The sequence below is a fragment of the Phoenix dactylifera genome, chromosome 13 (assembly GCF_009389715.1).
Source record: "Phoenix dactylifera cultivar Barhee BC4 chromosome 13, palm_55x_up_171113_PBpolish2nd_filt_p, whole genome shotgun sequence".
In the NCBI taxonomy this organism is placed as follows: domain Eukaryota; kingdom Viridiplantae; phylum Streptophyta; class Magnoliopsida; order Arecales; family Arecaceae; genus Phoenix; species Phoenix dactylifera.
In genome coordinates, this window is record NC_052404.1 from 2,785,536 (window position 1) to 2,805,618 (window position 20,083).

A 20,083-nucleotide genomic window follows, 5' to 3' on the forward strand; every position below is an offset into this window, starting at 1 on the left:
GCTGCACAGGAGGTGGCCCCGTTCTCTTCTTTCATACTCCAGCAGCTCCTCCGACTCCTCCGGCACGGTCAACCTCGGGCCAGATTTGAACCACAACGGTTTCTAACTCTATTTACTCTTTCTTCATGAGCTAATATCTAGATATGTTTTCAGAGTCCTTTTTTTTCAATATTTTATAATGAGATAAATCTTGATGTGACATACAACAAACCACCTTATAGCTGTTAAGCATGGAAGGGAACTCACGGTAGCCATATGATACTCCATGTAAATACTCCATGTATCGGCCAAAAACATGCACCGCTCTGTCACTATGCTCTATGCATAGTAATTTGTCGTTGTCTTTCATCTTTTATGTTAAGGAATCATACACATACAAATATTTATTTTCGAAAACTTCCTGTATAATTAATTTATAATTTTTATATAATATTAAAATAAATTTAAAATCAAAAACTTTATAAAAAAATGTTATATATTCTAGCACATAAAATTCATTATATTCATTCTAAATACGGATGCATGTCATTTATCAGAAATTAAAATATATTATTTATGCTTGCTGTATGTACTATTTTTTTTTTGTCAAATAACCTCTTAATGCCTTTCCAAATTCCAATCCTTTCACTAACCTTACTAATATTACAAATTGGTACCTCGCACGCAAGGCGGATAATTTCAAAACGTTCATTTCCTCTCCCAAGTCCTACCGCAAATTCAAGAAAATAAAACTGGGATAAAAAAGGAAACCTAAACGCCACGTCGCCAACCCATTTCAAAACCAGACCACGAAAAAAGAATAATAAGAAAGAAAAGAAAACCAAAATAAAAACAAGAACCCACGTCGCCGCCTCCAGAAGCACAGCAGAGAGATCATCGCGAAACCCTGAAAGATCGAAGCTCTCCGCCGTCGTATCCCCGCTGTCACCGGTGATCCGGTACGCCGGGATACCGCCTGCCAGAAAGTTCATGACTCCCTCCCGGCGATGCCTCCGGCGATCGTAGATTTCCGGACACGGGCCGCCGCCTCCCCCCAGGTCCGTACCAAGCGATTCTCTTCTCAAAATCCTAGAGAAGGTCAGATCCCCGCTCCTTTCTCCCCTTTCTCCTTCGATCCCACTGGCATTTCCGCCACCGATCGCCCCTCCGCCGCCGCCTCTGCCCGCCCCATGGATCGGACGAACCTAGGGCATTCATTTCCGAGTCCCGGGAACTCCATCGATGGTGGATTCAGTGGTGGTTTCGCCTCCTCTACTCCTTCTTTCCCTCCTTCCCCATTCCCCTCGGTTTCGGCCTCCGGGAAGCCCTCGCCAGCGGCGGGGCTCTCGAAGCCACGGCTCGTGAAGGTGAGGAAGCATGTCGCGCCCCCCCGGGTGAGGCCTACTGTGGCTCCGGAGGCGGCGGACGACTCTGGGTTCAACCCGTTTCGATCGGCTCCGGCGGCCTCGGCCGCTGACGCTGCCGATCAGGAGGGTGGTAGAATGCGGGGGCTGAATGAGAAGCTTCATTCGTGGAAACCTTTCATTCCTGAATCAAGAATTAGGGTTCCTGAGAATTCAAGTGGTCCAAATTCGCGTAGTTTTGAACCTGTGAAGTCTGAGAATCCTGGTTTTGTTTTTGGTGCTGGTTCCGCCGGCGCTGCCGATCAGACGGGTGGCGGAATGCGGGGGCTGAATGAGAAGCTTCATTCATGGAAACCTTTCAAGCCTGAATCAGGAATTAGGGTTCCTGAGAATTCAAGTGGTCCAACTTCGAGTAGTTTTGAGCCTGTGAAGTCTGAGAGTGCTGGTTTTGTTTTTGGTGCTGGTTCTGCTTCGCAACCAAGTGTAATTATCGGGTCTGAGAATGCAAAAGATCGTGCATTTAGTTTTGGTAGTGAGGGAAGCCGAGGTTTTGATGCAGGTCCGTCTGTATTTGGGAGTGGTGTGAAGAAAAATTCTGATTCGGGACTAAGCTCGTCAGAGAATTTGAGTGGTCCCAATTTGGGTAGTTTTGAATATGTGAAGTCTGAAAGCTCTGGTTTTGATTTTGTTGCTCGTTCTGCATCAAACCAGAGCGAAAAGAATATTGGCTGTGGGAGTAGTGTAGATGGTGCTGCTTTTAGTTTTTGTAGTGAGGGAAGTGTTGGTTCTGAAACCGGTGGTTTTGTGTTTGGGAGTGGTGTGAACATGAGTTCTGATTCGAGATGGAAGTCACCAGAGAATTCTGGTGGCCTGAATTTGGGTAATCCTGAATCTGTGAAGTCTGAGAGTGCTGATTTTGTCTTTGGTGCTAGTTCTGTTTCAAATTCGAATAAACCAGACCGCACATTCAATTTTGCCAACAAAGATAGCAGCAATTCTGATCCATTTGCTTTTGTACCTGGGAGTAGTGTGGAGAAGAGTTCTAAATTGAGTCAGAACTTGCCAGGAAATTCAACTGGTCCGAATATGGGTAGCTTCAAAACTGGAAATTCTGAAAGCACTGCATTTGTCTTTGGTTCTAATGTGGGGTCATTTTCAGATACCAGAAGTGTTGGGTCAGGGAGTGCAGTAGGGGAAGCATCTGGTTTTATGAAAGAGGGAAGTGGGAAATCAGATTCCGGTGTGTTTGAATTTGGGAGTGGAACACAAAAAGGTGCCAGCTCAAGTTGGAACTTGCCAGAAACTTCTGGCATTCCAAACTTGGGCAGGTCTGAGTCTGTGAAGCCTGAAAATGTTAATTTTATCTTTGGCGCAAGTTCAACATCAAATATGGGATCCAGAAGTATGGGGTCAGGGAATACTCTGGGTGGTGAGTTTAGTTTTACAAGTGGGAGAAGTGTGAATGCAGACACAGACGTCTTTGTATTTGGGGGTCGTGCAAGAGAAGGTTCTAATTTGAGTCAGAGCTCATCTATTGTGTCCGAGCAGGGCCCATTCTCAAAGCTCCCTGATGAAATGAGAAAGCTGAACTTGCATAGCTCCAGTAATGAGGAGGGTTTTGAGAAGGCAAAGCAAGCTGATAGTAAGGCTAAGATTGATCATAGCAATGTTTTCATCTTTGGTGGTAACCAGAATGCTCCCAGTTCCATTGGTGGTGCTGTAAATATGCTGCCAGAGGAGATGAAGAAGTTGGATATAGGAAGTGCAAAAGCAACCAAGAATGCAAAAAATAAAAGCGTGGATCAGACCGCAAATGTGCCTGTCTTTGGAAGCAATATGAAGAAAACTTCTGCTTCAAATCAGACATCAGCCAATGCATTCACTAGTTTTGAGAAGAACACTTGTTCAGAGCTACCGACTGGCATACAGAAGCTTAACACTGATGGTTTAAGGAATGATGATAGTTTCACAAAGACAGAAAAGGCTGATTATCAGTTCAAGGTGGATGTTAGCAATGGACCTAATGGCTTCACTTTCCTGAGTAATAAAGATGTACCTGGCTCTTTCACAGGAAATGGAGTAAATATGTTACACAATGATATGGAGAAGTTGGATATCAACAAACCAGAAAATTTAACTGGAAATATAGATCAGACAGATCATTCAGCTGGAGATGCTTATACTTCCTCCAAGTTTACTTTTCAGGCAGGAAAACAGGGTGCCAGTTCAACAATGGGCCATGATCCACCATCTAAAACACAAGAACATTTTACATCCAGTGGTGTTGCTACACCTTCTTTTTATCCATCGTCATCTGGCCCTGGTTTTCAGTCTGTTGGGACTGAGTTCACTTCCACAAGCATGCATGGAGGACTGGAAACACCACACATGGAGTTTAAACAGGACAGCCATCTGTTGTCTAAGGAGAATTTGTTTACTGGACCACATCATAATATGGCATTCAATGTGAAAAAGGACAATGTTCAAAGTACAAGAACAAAGAAGAGGAGGGGTAAATCAAGACAATCTGTCCCAGCCCACCAGACCTTTGCTAAACCATTTATTTCAATGGAAAAGGGTCCTTTGGAAAATTTGAAACCTGAGTCGCCTGGTGGTTATTCACCAATGGATTATTCTCCTTATCAGGAGAATCAATGCTCAAGAGAAGCTTCAGTGGCATCCGGTGAGTCCATACATATGTTCTCCCACTGTGCATCAGCTGATACAGAAAGATCATTTTCTGTAGATGAAGGAGAAGAAGACTTGGTCTCTGCAGCAAAGCGCTTAGATGTCAATGAAGGTGATGTAAAACATGATAGTGATGGTTCTAGAAGCAACGTTGAGAAGAATTTTGCTGCCAAATCTTCTGTTATAGAGGAGCAAAATTCTGGACCTGGCAGAGAGAGTTTTGTTTTCAAGTCTGACAGTGTAGGTCTCAGTAGTGACACTAATAATGCTGCAATGGAAGCTGAAACTGGTCCTTTTAGCTCTAATTTCGAGAGGCAAGCAAGCGAGGGTGGAACATGCTTCACTTTTGTAACCAGCTCAGAGGACTTCGGTGGTTCAAACTTCACATTTGCTGCATCTCCTTTTGCTCAAGGTCCATTATCAGCAGCAAAGCGCCACCATAGAAGGAAAAGTAGGATGAAAACTGGTCATGATTTTTATAGTTCCACTTCTAATGCCAGTGCTCCTTTGGCTTCCCCCTCTCCAAATCTGTTTTCAGCTACCAGCACTTGTACGCAACCGGATCCCGCACAAGACATGAAAGGCCTGCCATCTTTTCACCAGGGTGGAGATGATAGCAGAACAGAAACAAATAGAAAATCAGAGTCCAACAAAGATGACTTAACCAAAGATGTGGCAAGTGTTGCAGCAGAGGAAGCTTGTGACAAGTGGCGTCTCAGGTGTTTGTTGCTCCTCTCTCTCTCTCTCTCTCTCTCTCTCTACATTAATGGGACGCTTGCATATATTTGGCTTTGTCGTACTTATTCAGTAAGAGCGTGCTCTTGCTATTCTGATTACCCCTTGCCTCTGTGTGTGTGTATATATATATTGAGTGGTAGTTTTGATTTATAGCTACAGGCTAGGACTTCCTGGTATGGTACATGCTGCTTTATATTGAGTATGATCAAATATGATCTTTGATACTTTTCATTTTTTTGTGCATTAGGGGCAATCAAGCTTATGCAAATGGACATCTATCTAAAGCAGAGGAGTATTATACTCGTGGGGTGAATTCCATCCCTTCAAATGAAACTTCTAGGAATTGTAGTAGAGTATTGATGCTGTGCTATAGCAACCGCGCAGCTACACGGATGTCTCTTGGAAGAATGAGAGAAGCACTCAATGACTGTATGATGGCTGTTGCAATTGATCCCAGCTTTCTCAGGGCTCAAGTTAGGGCTGCAAAGTAAGGGGTTCTTGGTTCTCTCCACCATTTGACTCACCACTATGTCTTTAAACCCATTTGCAATTCATGCATCAAGTTGTTGAACATGATTATAGGCAATGCTGTAGTTATAAACAAATGATGGAAGAGTATTGAGAAATAATTACATAATTCATTTTTACTGAAAAGGCAAATGTGGAAAATAGAAGTAAAGGTCATTAAAATAATGAAAAGTATAAAATCCTTCTAGTGAATTAAAACATGATAATTTTTCAACGGTAAACAAATGCATGCACTGTAATTAAAATACTTTTCTTTTCCCCCATTAAACTTAAACTGCAAAGAAGCTAAAACATAAAAATTGTACCCCCAAAATATATATTAGAGGCAAAATTGACTAATGGGGCCATGTGCTCAATATAAACTATTAGGATAGACCCTGCTCCACAATTACTAAAGTCACCAAATATATGGAGACATAGTTCATGTACAACAATTTCACGGTGGATCATAATTTGATTCTCCATCATATGTTGGAGATAGGAAGACAAAATTGTGTTTCATTAAAAGTGGACAAAAAAGTAGGTTCAATCTCTTTATGTTTCATGAAGTTATGAAAATAAGATTATTGTCATTGGATAATGCTCTATATATCCTTTATCACAATTTGGGCCATGTCAATATATTTTATCTTCATGCTGTAGCAAGGGATGAGATTTTTTCTTTTTCTTGATTTAGGAGCAATAAGGTACTCAAGAAAGATGCATAAGTCAATTTTCAGTGCCAATTGTTCTTATCATTTGAGTTAAGAAAGATACAGATGGATATTTCTATTTGGGCGAATAGGAGGAGAAGAGTGTCAAAAGGGTAATAAGGATCTATACTCTATAGGATAATTATGTGATGAATACAGTGTAGATTATGAAAGCACTGGCTCTCCCAAGGTCGGCAGAACCTTTCTAAACCGTCTGATTCGCGGCGTATTGAGCCGTACTGGCGGCGGAACTGAACGACTCCAATAATCAAATTGAGAAACCGGCGAAGGAGGGGGAGAGAGAAAGAAAGAGAGGAAAAGAGAGGAGGGCGGGGAGGGAGAGGAAGAGAGAGGGTGGCGGAGGGCCGGGGAGTGGCCCCGCCCACCGGTTCCGTGTTTTGTCCAATAACAAGGATCCAAGAGGGTGGAGTTTCTCCTCCGCCCATCTGCGCCCCTCCCCCCACCGTTCGCCACCCTCTGTCTCTCCCCCTCTCTTCCTCCCTCGCTCTTCCTCCCCCTCTCTTTCTTCTCCTCTCTCCCATTCTTCCTCCCCCATGTCCTCTCCACCGTGTCAGGCCGTGCTTTGTCGGCCTCCGCTGGCCTTCTCCTTCTCTCTCCCTCCCTTCTCTCTCTCTTTTCCTCTCTCCTGTTCTCCATCACCCCGCCCTCTCTGTTGTGTCGGTATGGCTCCGACATGGAACGATATGGGGCACACCATACTATGCCTCTAGGTAACCAGTACGGGCCCTGATACTGGCGCAACAATTCTTGCGCTCGCCAATTAGTCATTATGACAGTTTGGATGGTTTATGGTCAAATATATTATGTCAACCTTAGTTGATGAAAAAAAAGGTTTAGGGATTGTCAAGAATGCAATCCATAGAATCTATAATCTCTATCACAGCATCCACGATGTCAATGGGATGCATGAACGATAAATTTGGAGGTGCATCCTTGTCATGAGAGGAAGTACTCGTTAGGATACTAGATAATGTATAGAGACCTTCAAAAGTATTAAGAAGGATCGTTCATCTTACATAAGTTTTGAGAGTGATTCCTTAAATTTGCCAGCATTACTAGCAAATAACTATGTCACTTATATAGGTTAGTAGTGATGCTATAGAAATATTGGGTGAAATAAGCACAACTTGAGGTGTCAAGTGTAGAGTAGCATATCGTGAAATTGTATATTGTTTTGCATTACATATCCAGACATGTAAACTGAGAGGTATTGCTTTAATTCAAAAGTCAGCATCTCGCTATCGTTGCTGGTGGAATTTTTACAATTGTTCATGACTTGTATACAAAAGAGTCCCTTTTTTGGAAAAGAAGACATCAAATCTCTGAAACTTCATTTAGTTCCATGGAGTTTGTTACTAGTACATAGAGGTGAACTGTTATACTTAAAATTGAGTCAGTACTTTTTATAGAGAAACCTTCTGCCAGGTGCAAGAACCCCCTATTCTGCACTTCTTTATGTATCTTTAGATATTCCATGCCTTTGTGTGCTTAGTGCTGGCATGGTGTGACAATCTATATGTATCATACTTAAATTCCTGGCCTGGGGTCTCTCACATGAAGATTGTCATGGCACTTTGATCTCCACCTGGAAGCTTTGTGCAGGTAGATGGTAACCAGTGCTAAATGCCATGTTCCTACTCAAGCAAGGAGAATGACTGCATAGTAACTAGAACCTACTGCCCCGCTGCACTGCACCAACACGCTAGAGAGAGAGTTTCTAATCTAATGAGTTATGCAGCAATGAGAAATTTAATGTGGCAAGAAGGTTTCATGTGGGCCATGATGTTATTATGTTATTTAATTAACTCATGCGAGTTTGAGTAGGAGATTGAGGATGTGGACACGTAGATAAGCACGTCTAAAATTGTGGATAAATTAAGTGTGCAATTCAAATCATTTTTTTGAACACATTTAACAGTTGTCATGACCCAGTCATGGTCACTGACTTAGCTGAATAATTATTAACAATTGGTAATTATAAATGGATGGGCCTTGGATGGTCAAATACCAATGATAGAGGCAGTGTCGGTGAAGATTTTATTTGTCAACTGCTTGGTGGTTTCATGATGCAAACAAATCAGATCTCTAAGTTATGAGAAACATTTAAATTATCAAGTGGTCATTGTGTTATGCTTTGTTTCATGTATTCATAAACTGTCTTTTCTTATTTTGCATACTGGTGTTATTACTTTGGACTTAATAAAATATATTCTTGCTCTATGATCCATTGTCTCTTTTTGAGTGCTTTAGCAACCAAAAGAGTGCTAAACTATTTGATTGATTCACAAATGTAGTTGTCATCTTGCACTGGGTGATATTGAAGATGCATTGGAGTATTTTAAGAAGTGCTTGCAATCAGATGATGATGCTAGTTTGGGCCAGAAAATCTTATTAGAAGCTTCTGAAGGTCTGCAAAAAGCTCAGGTAGCCAACCTTTCTACCACTGGTTGTATCTTTTGATTAACAACATAATATATTTTAAAACTACTGTCTTTGATACAAATCCTCCTTTCTTTACCCCACAGATTTAGATATAAGATCTTAGACAAAAGCTATCAAATTGAACATATTTTCTTGTCTATGCATCAAACAAATGAATCATTATTTATATGTAGCATAAATGGCAGCTAAGGTCATCTTCTTAAAAATGGAGCTTGTAAAATGAACAAGAGCATCCTTGTTTCGAATGTTGTGGTTATTTCTGCCAAATTTCTATAGTTAAACAATGGATGTAGGCAAGGTTAGCTGAACTAGTACTAGGACTTGTGTCAGTCAGTTACTGGTTCGTGCGGTACTGGTTCAGTACAGGGTGAATCAGGCGGTTCACCTCAGTCCAACAAACCATGATTTAAGCCTTTTGAGATATTGAAAGAGAGCCCCAAGGGTGTGGTTGGGGGGGGGGGGGGGGGGGCGCAAACTGGTTTGAACCGGTTCTTGGTTCGCACTGATTATGCTTTGAACTGCCCAGTTTAGAGTGGTTCGCGCTATTTTTTAAAAAACAACACCAAACCGTTCCGGTTCTATGCTGGTTCGGTTCGGTATAGGGTGAACCGGGTGATTCGGCCCGGTTCCATGGATCATGGATGTAGGCAGCTTAGTCTTGGTGTCCAATTTGGAATAGCACATGTACCATTTTACGCACATGTACAAATGGAATTCAGATTAGTTGACTAAGAAATGCTGATTCAGTTGCCTTACATTATCTTTAAGACAAATGTCCCTGAAAACATATAAGTTAAATCAAGAAAGAGTGTAATACTTGAGTCAATGTTGAATAGTTTATTGTGTGAAGGGTACATATATGTGTGAGTGTGTGTCAAAGCTGCTTGTGAGAATGTGGAGTATTAATGTCAATGATATGGCAACATATGCATTTTTTAGCTGTAAGGAATCTTCTATATATAGTCACAGCTGTGAATTTGCATGGAAATGTTATGGTCCATTATGGGAGCTGATTCTTGGAATTGGTCTATTGGGTTAATCTGCAAGCATAATGTTAGTAAATTAATGAAATTCCTCTTCAAAGGAGTTCTTTTTTAATGATGGACCCCATGTATTTGATTGGTGTGACTACAATTGACTTCTTGTCAGTTCAACTCTACATAGACCTTCTTCCAGAACAGTGCAACTTTGATTCCAAGAAGTGAGGTGCAGAGCCTTTTTTTTAAATTTGAAATCCAACAGTAGAAGATAAAAGAGTTACTTTTATGCTACTTTTCTTCGTAACTTTGCACGACATGAGTGTGGCTAAAATGAGAATGTTGAGATAAATGTGTGATAATACAAGAAAAGATAGAATAAGAAATATCATTCGTGAAAAGGTAGAGGTAGCACCAATTGAGGACAAATTGAGAGGATGACTTAGATGATTTAGATATCTACAAGATAGGCTGTGGAATGCACGAAAGAATGATTTGATACATGTAGAAGGAAAGAGGGGTAGAGATAAACCCAAAATTATATGGGATGAGGTAGTAAGGAAGGACTTGGTATCGCTATATTTTTCAGGAAACGTGGGCCCAAATAGAGCAGAATGGAGAAAAAAGATTCATGTAGCCGACCTCAACCAGTTTGGGATTAGGGCTTAGTTGAGTTGTGTTGCATTAAAAAAATGTATTCTTATTCCTTAAATAATTTGCCATTATGTGCTTGAAGATAGTAGGATTATCAAAGAGGTTACTTAGTGTTGGCGATATTGCATCTTGATGTAGTTTATCAAAGAACATATTAGAGTTGAACTATATAGGGATCTTTGTCCCTAAATTCCATTTCCTCGGCAAGCTTATGTAGAACATAATATTCGAGGTTTACAACATTATTTTATTGTTTTTTATGGAGGTAAATCCTTTGATGTTCCATGAGAAAGTTGGAGTGCGATAAAACACTTCGTGGACAAGGATTTGTAAAGAAAGGGTTAAATTCTATATTTTGTCGTTTCTATGCTTTGGACTTGAACATTATTTTACATAAGAATTTATCTCAAGTAACCAAAATATCGCATATATGAGTGGTGCCCCTTCTGAGGGTGTTTCTGTCTTTTGACCACTATAGTGTAACAACCTAGTAATACTTAATGCGAAAATGTGTTCCCATGGCTGAATTTTCAATGCATGCGTCCCCTTCTTCTTGTTTTTCTCCTTTCTCCTCTCTCTCTCTCTCTCTCTCTCATCCATCCTCATGTATGCTTCTTGTATGAATGCTGTCCGCCATTTCTTCTTTTTTTTGTATAACTTGCTGCATGTAGACTCATTTTCTTCTGGATATTGGATTTTTATAAGACTGGTTGAGTCAAGGCTTCTCAGGGTTGATATTCATATCTGAGGCATTCCTCTATTAAGATTTAGGCCAGTTGATAGGATGTTGAATCATCTCAGTTACTGCAATCTGAAACACAATTCCGGGATTTAGGTACTTGATTTGATAACAAAATTTGTATAAAGAGTATATCTAGGATTAATAAAAGTTATAACAGGATTAGTTTCAAAAAATTAGGAAAATCTTACACATCCGATATCCAGCTATGCTAGAAGTGGCAGAAAATTTAGATCAAATTTTGTATATGCTTTTAGTTTTTTCCCTAATTGTTGAACTATGTGACTTTTTTCTAACAATATTCTGTCTCAGTGTACAAGTGATATTGATGCAACCCAAGATAAGAATTGAAGATTTCAGGATGAATAATCAGATCTCTAGAGTGATATATGAGAAGATTTATATCAAATTCACACCAAAGTTGATATCACCAGATACAGAGGATGATGTGGCTTGGGTAGGGGTCTTTTAAAGCCCTTCCAAGTGTGTCCACACTTTTGACCATTTAGATTCATAAATTATAGAAGTCTGCCTCGCTTGATTCCTTCCATCTAGGAGTCTATGATAGGCCAAGAGGATTAGAACATGATATAGAGACATATATGCAGTCTATGAAGATTGTGTCGGCTAATGATATGTCATATATGTATTCTAAGTGCATATGTGTTTGTATGGTGACATATTAAATTAAATATACAGGATTGTATTACCAGTCCTCGTAGGAACGAATGTAGATTCCGTAACATTTGCTCACTGTATATTTATACTGAATTTTGAACCTAACCACAACGTTAAATACACCTAGGGGCTGTTTGTTTGCCTGCAAGTCAAATATAGGTTGCAATTGGAAATGCTGTAGTTGAAATTACAGCTGCAAAAACTGTTTCTGTTTGGTTATTTGTAATTGAAAAGTTGAAATACAATCCCATCTATTTTATTATATGATGTTGAAAGAGATGTGGTGACCCTAAAAATGATATGATAAAGTTATCCCCATGGAAACGGTGAACTATCTACTTCTCTATTATATATAATAATGATCACACTATTTTTATTGCTATAATAAAAATAATAATGCTATTAAATTATTATAACACTAATTGCTATAGTAATTATATCTCGAGAGAATAATTTGATATTATAATTATTATATATATTATTATAGTCATAAATATATTTATAATATGTATTATTATAATAATTAATAATTATGACATAATAATTACAATTATACTATATATAGATTAGACTAATAATCATCATGATACAATAATAATAATTAAATAAGTGTATTATGATCATAATAATAATAGTTATTACTAGTAAATGATTATTATAACATTGTGACAGTAGTTATTATTGTTACGTACCTTTTTCTATTCTTGTATAATAATTATCATATTATTTTTCTAATTTAAATAAAAGTATTTTTATTATTAAATTATTATTATTAATAGTTTCTGTAATAATTATATCATTATAAAATAATTTGATATTGTAACAATTAGATATATAATTAAATATATTTCTTGTATGTATTACTATAATAACTATTAATTATTATATACTGTAAATTGTAGTATAATAATTATTATCATATTATATATAGATTATCATAAGAATCATTATGATGCAATAATAATTAAATAAGTATATTATTATCATTATAATATAGTTATATTATTGATATTATAACAATGATTATTATAATAATATACTATTATAAAATTTATTTGATATTGTAATAATTGTAATAAATTTAGGTTTTATAATACATTAATTAAAATAATATATTTAATATATTTAAATTATATAATATTAAATTTCAATGGTTGGAGAGTAGTGCAGCCAATTTTGCTTGCAGTTCCAAGTACAATATTCAGGTTCTTTTTCTCAGTTCACATGTAACCTGCAGCTATGATTTTAGCATTTGCAACTACAACCTACCCTATTGCAGGAAATGAGACAATCTTTCGGAAAAACTTGAAAACAACTAAAGGACATATACAGGTTGACTGAATAAAAATCCATTCCAACCATGACTACTAACCCCTGATGAAGGTTAATGCGTGTTCCTTGTATAATTTGTTCCATGTGACACAATATTCTGATTTAATCATGACCAACTTTCATCTAAAGTTTGTTACTATTTCCATAATGTTTCCTTCTAACTTGCAACATTGTATTCGTGAAAACAAGAGTATCATAATTCATATTCCTCTCGTTTTTGTTGTTTATTGATCAATAAATTCTTTTTATCAAGGGAAATAGTTATGTCATTTGTTTTTGCCATGCTAGTAACCTATAGTCTACTCCTTTTTATATAATTTAGTCTATAATTTGATGAATAACAAGTGTTGTCCTTGTTTGACAGCAAGTGGCTGATTATATAGTTCAGGCTAAGGAACTTATACGAAAAAGAACACCTAATGAAGTGACAAAGGCCTTACAGTTGATCTCCGAAGCCCTGTCAATAAGTCCTCATTCGGAAAATTTGATGGAGATGAAAGCAGAGGCTCTATTAATGGTGTGTGGTTTTACTGTTTGTTATTAAAGTAGTTTATAGTAGCACCATAAACATTCTCTTCCTCATTATCTGTTAGGTGTATCAGATACCCATTTGAATCATCCCACTTCAACATATAATATCATGATATACTATCTGTTTTTTGTTGCTAACTTGTTATCGTTGCGCACAACCAGCTGCATAAGTACGAAGAAGTAATTCAATTGTGTGAAGAATCTCTGGATTCTGCCAAAAGAAATTCTTTCTTGGCTGGCTCAGATGATCAACTTGAGAATCTAGATTCCTCTGGATACACGAAAAGTTCTTCGGTGAGGCTTTGGAGGTGGCGCCTCATCTCCAAGTCTTACTTTTATTTAGGAAAACTTGAGGAGGCTCTCGAGTTGCTAAGGAAGCATGAACAAGTGAAACCCATTGGAGAAAGGTATTGCTTGATTCATAATCTATCCCTCTCATGATTCATGCCCATCAAAGTTTATAGCTTTTTCTTGATGTTAGCTTTCTACTGCAAATGAAAACTAGCAGATGTGGAGATAAGTCTGCAGAAACTTCCGCATCATTTTTTGTCACTGTACGTGAACTATTGCGGCTTAAAGTAAGTCTGTTTATTTCCTCAATGATAACTGAGTATAGTTCTTGAACTATAAAAAGAAAAATGCAATTCTAGTAATGTAGTTTTCATTGATGAACCGGATATGTTTGTCTGAATAATCCTTTTCTGTCATAGAGGAATTTTTTTTTTCTTATTTATATTTGTGCATGTGGGTGGGTGGGTGGGTGAGCAGGCAGGTGTGTGTAAGCATGCGGCTACTTGTGTGTATCTGTACAGGCATGCCCAGTGGAGATAATATTATACACATTACAATATTTTGATCTTTTTCTTAGGCTGCAAACATGTAGAAGAGGGATTTAGCGTCAAACTTATGGGCTTCATCTTGTTATTTATGTTATATATGCCAAGGGATGTTACTGTTGTAGCGATGGCTGTTCGCTTCAGTTTGGCATGGCTTCGCCGACATGTATGTTTCATTTATTATTGTTGCCCGTAATTGGTCTGACCATGAATGCAGGTCTACAGATGTTGATTTGGCAGGTTCATTTGTCTGCTTATATGCTGTTAACATGTTTTGTATATGCGAAAATACCTGAAATGGTTTAGAATCAGCCAGGCAATTTTATAATGTTTACATATATGTTGCTCCCTGCATGAAGATGTAGAATATCTTATTAACTAATTCTGCCTAGTCCTTTACTAGTATTTACAGTTTTTTATGGTTGTTTCTTTGAAATATTTCTGAGTTTTTTTTCCTTGAAAAATGTATTAGCTATAGCCTATGAAAGGTAGAATTTCTTGTGCCTCATTTGCAATCTGTTTATTGTTTATTATTATTTTTTTTTAATTTGCAGGCTGCTGGGAATGAAGCATTTCAATCAGGAAGGCATTTGGAGGCAGTGGAACATTATACTGCTGCTTTAGCATGCAATACTGAATCACGCCCTTTCACAGCGATATGCTTTTGCAATCGTGCTGCAGCGTACCAAGCCCTAGGCCAAATCACAGATGCCATCGCTGACTGCAGTCTAGCAATAGCTCTTGATCCTAGTTATCCAAAGGTTGGTTACATACAGGATGGAACATGCACCCTTATGTATTATTTTTTTGGCGGCAATGTTTGGGTTAAAGTTTTAAACTCCACACTGTATAAATTATGTTGTATCGCATTGCCTTGTTGATTAACACCAGCTAACTTGTGTAAATAGTGATGCGGATTCCTTTCGTATTGTTGTATCTTACTGATCCATTATGTGTTTATTTATAACTGATTCTTGTACTTCTGTATTTTCTCTAATCATTAATTTAAAATGGGGTTTTGTTTTTCAATCCTTTGCTGCAGATAGGCATGCTAGTTTGATAAATGTTGTCATTTCTCTTTGCTGCAGAGTGGCCTTATGCCAAAGATCAATAGGTTATTCTAACACCTTTCCAGGATAAGTTCTAGGGTATAATGTTGGTCTACATACTTGTTGAAAGTGGATGTACGAAATGGTGTTATTAATCCACCAAAGAAAAACAATATCATGGTCATTTTATTCTGTTTCATTTGCATTAGGTTTACGACAAGGTACTGTAGAAGATATTTATTTTAATCACCAGTATTGCATTGCAGGCTATTTCTAGAAGGGCAACCTTACATGAGATGATCAGGGACTACGGGCAGGCAGCTGATGATCTCCATAGGCTAATATCCTTCCTTGAAAAGCAATTGACAAATAAAGGCAATCAGTCCGGATCAGTGGGAAAATCAACTAGTAACAATAATGATCTAAAGCGAGCCCGTTTACGGCTTTCTTCAGTGGAGGAGGAGGCTAGAAGGGAAACCATGTTGGATATGTACATGATTTTGTAAGTTATTGGTTAAACCTATCCTGTACAATTGCATCTTTTCATAATTTGTGCATTGTTCTGCAGAAACCGTTTTTTAAAATTCTCTGAACAGTGTTTTACTACTGTAAGTTTTAATTTATGTTATACATGTTATATATGACCTACTTTTTGACTGCTTTTCTTCCCTGTTCAACTGTTAGGCAGGGGGTAGGATCAATTGTTGTTTTATATTGTTATTGCATATACTTGTTGTCCACCTGGAAAGCAATATACTCTTTGTACTGCTTGTCTACTTAGTAACAGTGGCATCATCATTATTTATGTAATAAATGGATAAGCTAAAGGTCTATTTAGTTGAAAATAAGGGGCCCATCTGCAAGTTCAATTGTTGCAACTGAGGCTTTTTCTGATGTTTGGTTCACTTTAAGTGCACCGTCACATGTAACTTCCATTTTTAAAGTGCAGCCTAAATGCTGCAACCTTACTTGTAGCAAAGCATCTGTTATCGAGTTGAAGAAGCTGAGAACAGTCATGGGAATTTTTGAGAAGTTACATATATATGTAACTTTAGATGTGGTAGTTTCAGCTCTGGGCAACTCTGCTTAGCATCTAGAGTTACTGCAATGAAACAAGCTGTGATTTCAATGTTGTCAACTCAAATATGCAGACATGCTGTAAAATTATGGAGTTCCTGTGTGGGATTTATAATTTTGTTTATGAGAAATGTTTGGGTACACTACGTGCTTTGATTTGTTGTTAGATTATCTTTAGTATTTTTGGAGTCTAGGAGTGCACGTAGGTTGCATCTAATCAATGTTAAGCTTAATTGGAACATCTTTTTTCTCGGAAAGTAATTAGAGCATCTTTTATCATGCCTCTATGGTCAGAATTTGTTCTTACTGGCCCAGATATGGTCAGTTTCCTTGTCTTCTGTTCTGAACATCTGGACCTAACTGCTTCCTGGATGAGCAAGACCCAGTCTTGGATCTTAGTCAGCAGGCCTGAGATATGGTCTCATGTATGGTTAATTTTTGAGTCTGGTTAGGCTTGCTTCTAGTTTAACTTCTATCATGGCAGCCATAATAGATCTTCTGTTGTTTTGGCAGCTCGGCATGAAAAGGTTTGTCTGTCCTGGTCTTTATAATCACTTGCTCCCTATGTGCAGGGGAATTGAACAATCAAGCTCTGCAGCTGATGTGAAGAAGGCATACCGCAAAGCTGCACTCAAACATCATCCGGACAAGGTCTTTATATCTGTTTTATGCATAGAAACTTAATGTTTTATTTTCCTGATGAACTTGGCTCTGTAGGCTGGTCAGTTCTTAGCAAGGAGTGAGAATGCTGATGATGGGCTTTGGAGAGAAGTGGCTGATGAAGTCTATAAAGATGCTGATCGATTATTTAAAATGATAGGAGAGGCATACACCATACTTTCAGACCCTGCCAAGGTATTCACTTATAAACTTAATTGTATTATTTATTGATGTATAGGTCTGATTTAGCATTATCTGTGACACCTTTTGTAAAAAGAGTTGGTTTAACTTGTGCACAAGAGACAAAACGAAAAGAAGCAAACAGCTAGGAGATGTGGATAAACAATCCTCTCTTTTATGTTTGTAGTAATGTATAAGACATGGGGTAATGATGGTGGGAATTAATGATATGAAAGATGATGATAAAGAAATGTGACGGATGGGGAATAGGATAATAATAGTTAGGTTTCTGTTAGAGAGGAAATTGTTGTTGTTGGTATGACTCTAGGTCAAACTGGAGAAAGGACTACAAGTTGAATCAGATGGATGCATGGATATGCAAATTTTTATTAGAAAGTATATTTTTTTAATCTATGAATATTTTATTGTTCACAAAAGAATAGGAGGAAATGAGAGTTTCATGGAGCAAGGATTCACAGAGCAAAATGTGAGTAGAGCAATAATTAATGCCAGTTTTGAATCTGCGACATACGATATTTCAGAAGTAAAATACATATTATAAAAAGAAAAACTGCTATAGTTAGCAGCTGGCTCATTCAAAAAAAAGAAAAGAAAAGAAAAAAACCTTTTTAGATAAATAGAAATCTTTCAAATGTTGTGAAATAATGTCAATGTTGAGCCTGCCTGCTGAAAATATTCTAATGTTATGGATGTATCACTGGTCTTTGGTCAAATCTGACTCTGATTCTGCTTGGTCCAGCAATTAAAGTATATTTAAACTTTAAAGGTGCTCCTGCTACTAAATAATTCTCAAGAATTACTGTTTTGACCCCAGAGAATGCCTCTACTTTAAGTTGTTTGCTCCCTTATAACTAACACTTTGAGTTATTCTGCTTAAAACAGGCAGTTGATGAACAAATTTAACTAAAGACATAAAAAATCTAACAAAGCTGCAGTTGATGGCTCAAGTAGGCTAAGGATAAACATCTTTAGCTAACTGATACTTGTGCTTCCTAATTTTGAGACCAATGCTTTGGCACCCTTGCACCAAAAATTGCTTCTACATATGCTCTCGGTTCAAGCTACTATATTTGGACCACCTGAGATGTGCATGTAGAAGTATCAGAATCTATGAAGAGAGTTGGAGGAATATGGTGAACTTAATATAATGAGATTCTTTAGCTGATGGAGAACCATTGCATAGTTGAATGATAAATACTAGATGATATGATTCAGACTAAAGGCATTTCGCTTAAATTGCACTAATCATAATGGAGTTGGACAACTGAGGCATTCTGTGAAGCTATGGAGGCCGTCAGAAAAAGAAATCTGTTATGATCTGCGATATACATATTTACATTGTGGCAATCGTAAGAAAACTTCATGAGCCTCACCCCTTACGGAAATTGGTAAATTTCATTGTGACATCAAACCAATTTACTTGCTTATACATGATGTTACTTGTGATTCAGTAGTAAAACATTTTTTGCGTTGGCTTTGTCACCAAAAGGTGCATGTTTTATGTTGTCTCTTTGCAGCGGCTGCAATATGATGCGGAAGAGGAGATTAGGACAACCCTGGAGAAGGGTTACAATATGAACAGGACATCTAAGAACCCCGCAGATAACTACAGCAGCCAGTATGAGAAGAGTAGTAACATGCATCAGTGGCGGTCATATGGAAGTCCACATAAGCGATGGTCAGAATATACACGTTCCAATAGATAGTTTTTCTGACATTCAAGTGATGGGACAAAACGTATGATCTAGAAGCATCATTTTTTGGATTCCTTTCAAAGTTTTGCCTCGGAGGACAGCCATATTGGTGCTGAATCCATTCTAAATGATGAAGATGGTCTCTGGGATGAACTGATTAAAATTATCTAATACCTCATATATATGGGAATGAACATGTAATCACGAAGCTCATCATTTCCTCTCACGGATTTTATGGCAGCAGACTCACTTGAGTTGTAGATACGGAGCTTACTGACACCAAGAAGTGATCTATTCTGTCAAAGTTCGGCCATCAAGTGACGGTTTTTGAGCCACCTGGTTGCATTGGTCGGAGCCAAGATTCTTTTCTCCCCTAGTTTGATTGTAGGGAAGATGTCTAGCAAGGGAGACATTTCTTATTGTTCTTCATCTCCTGATCAAGTTTTGCTTGTGATTGTACCAAGTGCTAAACAGAGATGGAAGCTTTGGATGTGCTTGTTGGTAGCATCATGATTTAACCTGTAAATTGAGTAAGCTGTTGTTTCATTTATGGTGTTTTTGAGTTATTTCAGCTGTTATTGTTGATCTTGTTGCTGAAGAACATGTATTTTAATCTGATGAATGACTAGAACATTAGATGCAAACAAAACAGGCACAACTTGAAGGTGGGAATTTTATTATCCTAACCAAATCCTTTAAAAGGATTTAATGTGCTCTTTTCCTTTGGCAACATAAAATGGATAAGAGATCTAACCAAGAAGTTGAATTAGGGCCTCAGAAGTGGGTTGGAAACTCATCTTGCTCGCACCGATACGATCGCTGGGAGAAGCAGGAGAGGAGCCCATATTTAACCATTGTTTTTTCAATTGGAGCAAGTTTTTGTGTCTATACCTTGAGCTGCAGGTGGGATGCAGTGTTCGAATCTGACATGATGTTGGATCCCTGGCCGCCAGTTTGTTTCTGCTATTGCTTAAAAAGCAATTTGTCGAGCGGTAGTCGCTAGAGACCTGTTTTGGACGGCCGCTGCCATCTGAAAATAGCTCAGATCATGTCTCCGGAATGGCAGCTCAAATCATAATGACGGCCGCCTCTGAAACTTCGTAATGGCTGCTGCAACCTTCTTTTTTTTTTTTTTTTTTTTTTTTTTTTTTTTGGCTAAAACAGGTGATTCATATTAGTCGGGTACGAATACACCCAGAAGCG

At 38.0% G+C, this 20,083-nt stretch overlaps 1 protein-coding gene across 2 annotated transcripts; it reads left to right on the top strand.

The window, feature by feature from the left end:
• Window positions 1-813: 813 nt before the first annotated feature.
• LOC103711698 lies at window positions 814-19,524 on the top strand. 2 transcript variants are annotated; one of them, XM_008797939.4, is made up of 11 exons: window positions 814-4,750; window positions 5,017-5,256; window positions 8,305-8,434; window positions 13,197-13,349; window positions 13,526-13,770; window positions 13,845-13,941; window positions 14,754-14,960; window positions 15,515-15,750; window positions 16,898-16,976; window positions 17,043-17,180; window positions 18,704-19,524. In XM_008797939.4, the coding sequence occupies exons 1-11, from the start codon at window positions 987-989 to the stop codon at window positions 18,890-18,892; spliced, it is 5,478 nt and encodes a 1,825-aa protein (XP_008796161.1). In that variant the 5' UTR covers window positions 814-986; the 3' UTR covers window positions 18,893-19,524. The 2 variants fall into 2 exon arrangements, with proteins under 2 accessions (XP_008796161.1, XP_008796162.1); XM_008797940.4 differs by having other exon boundaries at window positions 13,872-13,941.
• The last annotated feature ends 559 nt before the right edge of the window (window positions 19,525-20,083 follow it).